The sequence below is a fragment of the Hermetia illucens genome, chromosome 6 (genome assembly GCF_905115235.1).
Source record: "Hermetia illucens chromosome 6, iHerIll2.2.curated.20191125, whole genome shotgun sequence".
Lineage (NCBI taxonomy): Eukaryota > Metazoa > Arthropoda > Insecta > Diptera > Stratiomyidae > Hermetia > Hermetia illucens.
The window spans coordinates 14736385-14745703 of NC_051854.1; the positions used below are offsets into that span (position 1 = coordinate 14736385).

The 9319-nt window shown below is 47.4% G+C and overlaps 1 protein-coding gene across 2 annotated transcripts; it reads right to left on the reverse strand.

The window, feature by feature from the left end:
- Positions 1-2021: 2021 nt before the first annotated feature.
- On the reverse strand, positions 2022-3003 carry LOC119659836. 2 transcript variants are annotated; one of them, XM_038068132.1, is made up of 3 exons: positions 2853-3003; positions 2578-2777; positions 2022-2510 (listed from the first exon to the last, which is right to left on the reverse strand). In XM_038068132.1, the coding sequence occupies exons 1-3, from the start codon at positions 2905-2907 to the stop codon at positions 2220-2222; spliced, it is 546 nt and encodes a 181-aa protein (XP_037924060.1). In that variant the 5' UTR covers positions 2908-3003; the 3' UTR covers positions 2022-2219. The 2 variants fall into 2 exon arrangements, with proteins under 2 accessions (XP_037924060.1, XP_037924061.1); XM_038068133.1 differs by having other exon boundaries at positions 2030-2507.
- Positions 3004-9319: the final 6316 nt, after the last annotated feature.

The window sequence follows — 9319 nt, forward strand, 5'->3', positions numbered from 1 at the left end:
TGAAATGAAGGTCCGTGAAAAGAAACGCCTCTACCACAAATTTCTCGACGATAAAACGCCTGCTAATTGGCAAATTTATAAGAATGCCAACCGGGAAGCAAAGAAAGCGGTCGCTGTCACCCGAGCGAATCATTTCAAAAATCTTTACGATAAACACTCGGGATGGCGAGAGAGGTCTGTATCGACTTGCTAAAAGCCGTGATGAACGCACACAGGATATGGAACACTTCTGTTGTGTTAATGACAAGAACGGTACTTTGCTTACCAACCGTCGAGCCGCAACGGATAGATGGCGAGAATACTTCGAGCAGATTTCAACTGAAGAATTTGCTCATCCTCCACTTCCACAATCATTGCCGAAATTTGGAGTAGTTCCACCAGTCAGCGCAACTGAAGTCGAGGAGGCAATAAAACAAATGAAATCGGCGAAAGCAACAGGACCTGACGACATCGCATCTGAGGTCTGGAAAGCGAAGAGCTGGGACCCAACACTGTGGCTCAGTGAATTCTTTAACCGGGTTATTCAGGAAGGAAGAACACCATCTGACTGGCAACAAAGTACCACTGTTCCAATATGGAAAAAGAAAGGTAGCCCAGCAGAATGTTCAAATTACCGTCCGATCCGGTTACTTTCCCATACCATGAAGATTTTTGAACGCATTCTTGACAACCGTATTCGCGAAATCGTTGAAATAACCGTGAATCAAGCCGGATTTGTCAAGAACTGCGGAACTACTGACGCAATACACGCTGCGCGGTTACTCATGGAGAAACACCGTGAGAAGCATCGCCCTCTTTACATTGCCTTTCTGGATCTAGAGAAAGCGTTTGACCGTGTACCACACGAACTCATCTGGTATGCTTTACGACAACACTCCGTGTCAGAAGAACTCGTGCAACGGGTTCAATTGCTCTACCACGATCCGAAAAGTAAAGTTCGAAGTATGGCGGGTGTATCAAAACCGCTTCGTGTCTCTGTTGGAGTTCATCAAGGAAGTGCCTTCTCACCACTCCTCTTTGTCCTTGTTATGGACACCGTCACACGGGATATCCAACGTCCAGCGCCCTACACACTGCTTTATGCAGATGATGTTTTCCTAGCATCTGATAGCAAAAATGATCTCGAGCAACTTGTTCAAAAATGGAATGATCGCCTCATGCAACACGGTCTCAGATTGAATTTAAACAAAACTGAATTTTTGACGACCGATCCCCATGAAGCAGGCACAATCACTGTCAGCGGCAGTGATCTGCCCAGAACTGAGCGATTTAAATACCTCGGATCAACGCTATTAGCCAATGGAGAACTGCGTTATGAAATTGCTTCACGCATTAACGCAACCTGGATGAAGTGGCGTTCCACAACTGGTGTCCTTTGTGATCGAGGTATCAACGAACGTCTCAAATCTAAAATTTACCGCAATGTCGTCCGTCCAGTCGCTCTCTATGGTTCGGAGTGTTGGCCGACCATAAAAGACAATGAACGGCGTCTTGCGGTAATGGAGACGAAGATGCTACGTTGGACTAGTGGCGTCACACGTTTAGATCACATCCGAAATGAGGATATCCGCGATCGTTATGGGGTTGCACCGATCGTGGAAAAGTTGCGAGAGAGGCGCCTTCGATGGTATGGTCACGCGATTCGTGCAAACGAGAATTCACTTGCCAAGATTGGTCTGAACATCGAAGTCGATGGTAAACGACCAAAAGGCAGACCTAAGCAACGGTGGCTTGATACGCTGGATGGGGATTTGAAAGCCTCGAGATTGCACCCAGATCAGGCATTCGATAGAGCCAAATGGCGAAGCCGATCACGACGAGCCCCACTTGTGAACGGAACAAAGGCTGAAGAAAAGGAAGAGTAGATAGGTCACATACCTAGAACAACAATGACCTTTTGCTGGATCGATTTCGCAGTGAATCTTACTTTATTAGCAGTGTTGGACCTTGAAGTGTTAAGAATGTACTTCTCAGCATAACCTTTGAAGAATTGAAAGACATTGATGCGGTTTGCCTTATATAGAAGTGTATAATAACCGTTTTCGATACTAAGAAAAATTTGCTTTTAATATTTTAATGACAAATACCTACAGCTTGTTCAACCATTGGGTCATTCATTCATTGAACACAATTTTATTCACATCACGATAATTTTAAGGATTATTTAATTAACGATAATGAGTCTCTACCATCTTTTGATAGTCATTGCATTGAGATTGTCAATGCTGCCCTTCAGGACTGGGTGGTTCTCTTCCTTTTATCCTTGTTTCTTCAGGCGAATCCATTTCTTCTGTCGTGGTATCCTCTTCCGTAGTACTGGCTGGAGTCGGCACTGTGTTACATGCGTGTAGTATGCACGCGATTATCCTGGGGATTTTTTCGAAAAATTCATGAAGCTTACAGAATGCATCACCAAATGAACCTTTTCGGGAGCCTAGAGTGTTCTTCGAATCTTGGCCAAAGCGATCCAGTTTTTCCTGCATCCGTTTAAGAGCAAGGTAGAACTCCTTCAAAACGAATAAAAGAGAAACGAGAATTAACCCGATTACTTTGAGAGCCTTTCCTTTCTTAGCTTACTTGCTTAAACTTCATCGTTGCTTCCTGCCGTTGAGGTTCTGGTAACACGGCGATCACCTTAGCTCTGTCCGTATATTTTGCAGAAAATTTCTCGAGCTCTTTCTTGAGTTTGCGATAGATCACTTGCCAATTCCCATCCTTCAGCTGTTGACGAGTTTGAAATTCGTTGCTAACATTGTCATTGTATGCCCTGCAATGAACTATATTTTTTTCCTCAGTAAAATACTTGTTATTGATAAAACAAAACTAAAAGATTGATAGATACTTAGACTTACCATCAGCCCCAATCCAAACTATTAAAAAAGATGCAGCTAAGATAACTTTGGTCATTTTGGAGTGAATATTTCTACGACAAAAGGTTCAATATTTGGCATTACCACCACAACTACTTCAGGAGACTGACTGCTATTCAAAACTTCAGGAAGATATAACTGAACGCAATCTATTTATAGTAGAAAGCGCCTTTCATTCATGACAAAATATTAACGATCGTTTTCTTAATTTTCACTTAAGATAAAAGTGATTTATGTAGGAAAAATGCGCTGCTATGTTTCCCACGTATCTATACATATGCTAGCAATTTAACTGTTGTAATGTTACGTTCGGAAAATAATTGACCAAAGACATTCAGATAACACCCTGTTGACTTATGCAGTTGGGTTAATTTATTTGGAGCACTCATGAAGCTTTCTAATGGTTGTGGAATTCTCGAATGGACTACTTCAATGAGCAGAGTTCCTTGTTCGAACTTGTGACTTAGTTCACTGAATTCCATTTAAATTTAATTAATACTTAATTGTGATGGAATACGTAGTTCCCTTATGTCACCAAAAGAGACAGAATCAATAGAACGGCAGAATTGGAATTGAGTCCTGCCTTCTCAAATAGCGCCTTTTTTTTATGGATGGAGGTGGAAATCTTAGAAAGACGCTGCTGCGCCAGGCTGCAGCAGTGTGTGGGATTCACACCCACTAAAACCACCCCACTCTTCCGCCCGTCCCCGCGGGACCCCCGTGAAGTATTACTTCGTGGGGGAGGCTCTCGTTCGCTATACCAGCTCGTCCATGTCACGATCCAACTCCAGGAGTTTCGTCTGTACCACGGCTACTGCCTCATTTACCGCCATCCAGTTTTCCTCCGACTTCAACACCTCTTCCACCAGGTTGGAGGGCTCGATGTCCGCCCCTAAGATGCTGTTCAACCTCCTTTTCTGCTGCAGAAATCTGGGACAATGGAACATAATGTGCTCCGGGTCCTCGAGTGTAGCACCGCATTCAGGACAGTTGGGAGACTCGTCCAACTCGAAGCGATGCAAGTACTTCCTATAGCCACTGTGTCCCGTAAGGAACTGTGTCAGGTGGTAATTCAATTCTCCGTGCTTTCGGTTGACCCATTTCTCGATACACGGGATCAATGTATGGGTCCACCTGCCCTTGTCGGAGTTATCCCATCGTTGTTGCCACTTGCCACACAACTCTCTCCTGATGGCTTTTCGGAAATCCGCATTCACCTCGGCTGGATTTGCCTTCCGTTTTTTGTAGAGCCAGTGTGCCTCGCTCGCTAGAAGATCTATAGGGATCATTCCTGCGATAACACACACTGCCTCCGTCGATGCCGTCCTAAATGCGCTGCACACCCTTAGCGCAATTGGCCGGTATGCCGAACATATCTTCCTCCGGTTGACAGCGTGGTTCAACGCTCCCGGCCAGACAGGGGCCGCGTATAGCAGGATCGATCTCACCACTCCCGCGATGAGTAGCCTGCGACTATACTTCGGCCCTCCCACGTTAGGCATCATCCTTGCAAGGGATGAGCTGGCATTTGCTGCCTTCTCTCGCGCATAATCCAAGTGTCCCTTGAAACTCAGCCTGGCATTGATCATCACCCCCAGGTATTTGACAACCGATTTTGAGACGACCTCACGATTACCAACCTGGATGGTAACCGTGTTGTTCTTCCTACGGTTGGTAATGAGGACCGCCTCTGTCTTTTCGTCCACCAGGTCCAGCTTGACCATTCGTAACCATGACTTGATGGTATGAATGGCTTCATTTGCATAAAGCTCCACGTCCTCGGGATGCTTTGCAATTGCAACTACCACCAAGTTGTCCGCAAAACCAATCAGCGTTGTCTCCTCCGGCACGCGAAGGCCAAGCACTCCGTCGTACATTATGTTCCACAGCAGCGGTCCCAATACAGAACCTTGAGGCACACCTGCTGTCACAATGTACTCCTTCGGCCCGTCGTCCGTCTCGTACCAGAGAAGTCTGTCCGAAAAGTAACTCTCGATTAGCCGAGCCAAGTAGTTAGGAATACCCAGTTTGGCCAAAGCGCCCTTAATCCAGCCCCAGTTGGCTGAGTTAAAAGCATTTTTGACGTCCAGCGTCACCAGAGCACAGCATTTGTCCATGGCCATTGCATTTCGAGCCAATTCCACGACCTTTGCTACTGCATCGACCGTAGAACGGGCTCACCGAAACCCATATTGCCGCTTCGAAAGACCACCCGCAAGCTCGATGAACAGGAGCAGCCTATTGTATATCACCCTCTCCAGCATCTTCCCCATGGTGCCTAAGAGACAAATAGGGCGATATGAAGAGGGCACGCCGGGTGGTTTTCGGGGCTTCGGTAGCAACACCAGCTTCTGCCTTTTCCACTAGGCTGGAAATACTCCTTCCGCCATGCATAATACGAATGTGCTTGCGAACCACCTTGGTCTGGCCTTAACCGCAACCTTCAGAGCCTTGCTCGGAATTAAGTTCAATCCCGGAGCCTTGCTATCCCCAATACGTCTGCAAATTTCCCGAAATTCCTCTTCGGTAACACCAGGGATCGAGAAGAGGTCCTGCTGAACTGCCAATTGGGGTTCACTTTTTTCATGCTCCTGCTGCGAGAAAAGAGTTGTAATTATTTGCAACAAGAGCCGAGGGCATGTCACCTGAGGTGATTTTCGCCCGCGGATCTCCTTTATTACAACTTGGTAGGCTGTACCCCACGGATTCCTATTAGCCTCCATGCAGAGCTTCTGGTAGCATTCCCGCTTGCTTCTCCGAATGGCCTTCTTAAGGTTGCTTCGCAGATCCCTGTATTCCTCCTCACGCTCCTGGTGCTCCGGCCTTCCCCTTGTCCTGTGGGAAAGTCTCCTCGCTCGGAGACAAGAGGATCTCAAGGCAGCGATCTCCGTGTTCCACCAGTAGTTTGCCCTCTTGCCGTGGTGCAAAAGTCGTCGTAGCATCGTAGCGTCGCATGCTTCGGTTACACGCTGGGACAGCTGTGTGATCCTTTGCACCGCTGTTCCATCCGGATCATGGGCTCCCTCCAATGCGGCCAGGAATGTCTCCTCGTCGAAAGCTCCGATAGACCAGCCAAGCGCCTTAGCCTTTCCACCTCCAGAGCGTCGGTGACTGGTTCCCCGGTTCCCAATGCGAAGGAAGATGGCCTGGTGGTCACTGTGGGTGTAGTGCTCACTCACTTGCCTCCACCACCAGTGAAGTGCTAACAAATGTCAGGTCAACGATCGAACCCGACCCTCTTCCTCGAAAGGTGGGCACACATCCAACGTTGGCCAGCACGATGTGCCGCTCTGCAAATGACTCCAACAGAATTTGACCTCTTGTGTTCGTCGATTGGCTTCCCCACTTCAGGGCCCACGCGTTGAAATCGCCCGCAATAATTTTAGGGCTGCGGTCTCTAGCGTCCAACACCAGACTGTCTAACATCTCCTCATATTGTGCTAAGGTTGCACTAGGGGGAGCGTAGCAGCTGTAAATACGGACACCGTTGACCGCCCTTATAAAACCGGCGGCCGGGGGGGCCATGACTTCCTGAATCGCCTGTCATCCGCACGCCCAGATTGCGGCGTTGCCAGACGCATCCACCGCCCAAGTCGCACCGCCGTAGTTTCCGTACGGCTCGCAAATAACCGCGACATCGACATTCGACTATCGAATGGTTTGCGAGAGCAGGTCCTGAGCTGCCTCACAGTGATTGAGATTGATTTGTATCAATCTCATTTGCCTGTGCGGTTCAGCTCCCTCCTATATACCGGACATCTGCTGCTTCCCGCAGCATGCCGGCCGTCCACGCCCTCTTTCCCACTACATAGCATACACCGTGGATCTCCGGTGAAATCTTTGATGAGGTGGCCCTCTTCCCCACACTTCCTGTAACTCCTCGACCTATCATGCTGGCTAGTGCATGCCGCCGCAAAATGGCCGTAATCGAGGCATCTAAAGCATCTCTTTAGAGATATTTGCTCCCTGAGCCTGCACACGACCCAACCTACTCTTACCTTGCCCGCGGTGATTAACTTAATAGCTGATTCCGCCGGCAAACTAATAATAGCGGTCTGTGTGAGACCATATGCCTTCTTCATCCTTTTTATGGCACTCTGGTCTACATCGCTAAGGTTGAACTGTTGCTTTAGCGCAGCAGAGATGTCCTCCCGTGAGGTGACTTCATCTAGGTCCTTGCATTCAACCACTATCTCCTGTTTCCGAGCTCTTACCTCAGCTTCCTCTCCAAGTACACTTTCCACCTTCCCGCGGAAGTTATCGGCCGACTTGTCGGCGGATTTACTTAACTCCACCATCAGATCCCCTCTCTGTGTTCGCCTGCTACGGCTCACACTATCCCCCAAATCCTTCAAATAGCGCCTTGAGTACATCAGTTCCGAGTATGTTATAAGAAGGGTTACTAACCTTCCTCTCAACAGAGTTGTAGCTGTCCTGGTTAAGACAGGACGAATATTTTCACGTAAATCAATGTGGGGATGGTTTAAAGTGCTATCCTGCTGCTTGTGTTATAAGGGTGTTTACGAACTATGCAGACCACGGTGGTGGAGCTTAAGATACCAAGCAGTTTGACTAGGATGCTCACATCACAAGTTTATTTTCATCATAATCAACAGCGTGACATCCGAAACCCGGCCTGCCTGGAATTCCATATCCCTAAAAGGTGGCCACGCCCTTGCTCCGTTTAAGGCAAGGTCTGCCACGTTTTAATATTGACCTTACAGACTTTCATGGTTGGAACATCCTTACTCATATGGGCAGGACCATTTTTGTTTTTATTTTTATTTGGTAGGGAGGGTGAATGCGTTTACGCACATAGTGTTGGACTCCCACATCGGAACACCGCGGACTACCAACTAAACATCTCTTCGTCATCAGAGAGTTAGCCTGGACCCGTTTATCACATTAATTCGGGTTAGCCCTGCTAGCCCTGCTCAAATCATGGAATTCCTTTCACCAACGTGAGGGGAGAGTAGGAAGGAATCTGTTATTTTAAGCCATTTAAAACTTCCTGCCATTCAGCTCCTCCACGGGTCGAGCTTTATCTTGTTTGCAGCAAGAAAAACTCGAACGTAATGCCCAACACGGCTCCGCTTGTCAACATACCTTGGCATCTATCCGACAATGTAGTCTGGAGGGAGCTCTAATATGTTTAATTAAAGTTGTTGATGAATTCTCTATGATCACCATCACAGCCGGTTCATAGACCATGCGGTAGGCAGACGTCACCTGCAAAGCTCCCCGGTTCAGTACTTGCAAATTCTTGCCAAGAACATCAACCCATACCTCTGCCTCGTAGAGCAGAATAGACTGCGTTGTATTCACTACTAGACGTAGCCTGCTAGAGATAGGGCCGCCAATGTTTGCCATTACCTGATTTAAGATTGCAGCCCTTGTCCGCTGATGCTTTGATTTGTTCGACAAAGCTCATCTTTGGGTCGAGCATCAATTCAAGATACTGAAATGGTCGGTTTTTGACTCGATCGATATGGGACGCAGCGTTGCGACTTTTCTGGTATGTTTAGCCTTAACAGACTATTTTAGGAAACGTCCTAGAGGTTCGCCTGTAGACTGGATTTATGAGCTATCCACGATATGACCTCTATCTCTTCTTGCGGTCTATCGTTTCATAGAGCAGGGAGCGGTTTCGAAGTTTCTAATCCCTAAGAATTAAAGGACTTTTTTACTGTAAGCGCATTCACGACTTGCATGACATCATCCACTGTAAAGCTCCCTGCTCTAAAATCCAACTGCCGTGGGGATAAATTCTAGGCAGCATGGATTGCTACTGCGAGTGTACTCCTAATGAGCTTTCTGAGCACTTTCCCGCCCGTGTCAAATATACAAAGTGGCCGGTATGCAGTTGACACCTCAAGAGTTGCCTTTTCCTTTGCTGCTCAGCGCAAGCTTCGCCACCTTCGGGAAGAAATAATGCCCCTTTTTAGACAAGCATTGAATGCGCCAAACAGTAGGTTTAGCCGATGTTAGAGCACCAGTTTGTATACTGTGCCGGAATACCATCGTATCGTGGTTTGTTTTCTATAGAGAAGACTGACTTTTTCAATTGTGTTATGGAGAAATGTGGGTAGTTTGCGTGCCTTCCACATTGTTGTCATCAACCAGTATGGGACACGCAGGGAATGGGCCCCGTACAATACGGTCCATCCACTCGGCCGTAAGTGAGCAAGGTTTCGACAGAGCGACGACTTTTCAGGTTACCAGTACTGATTCACCTCGATCCTGCCAGCAGTGAGCTATGTTTGTGTTTATTGCACTGCGGAGTCATTTTTCGGCTGATCTGTACTCTATCATTGTGGCTTCCCACAGTCGTTTAGACATTATGTCAGGAGGCGGAGTTTGTGACACTCCTTTTGGAGCTCTGCAATTTCCAACATTCACCAATACATAGACGATTTGCCACGCCTTGATACCCTCCATGGAAGCTTCAC

Excerpts from the sequence above, each read along its gene's own strand:
- LOC119659836 (XM_038068132.1), bottom strand. The coding sequence starts at position 2,907 with ATGACCAAAGTTATCTTAGCTGCATCTTTTTTAATAGTTTGGATTGGG. Across the intron at positions 2,778-2,852 it reads AGTTTGGATTGGGGCTGATG|TTCATTGCAGGGCATACAAT; the intron begins GTAAGTCTAAGT and ends AAAAAAATATAG. Across the intron at positions 2,511-2,577 it reads CAACGATGAAGTTTAAGCAA|AAGGAGTTCTACCTTGCTCT; the intron begins GTAAGCTAAGAA and ends TTATTCGTTTTG.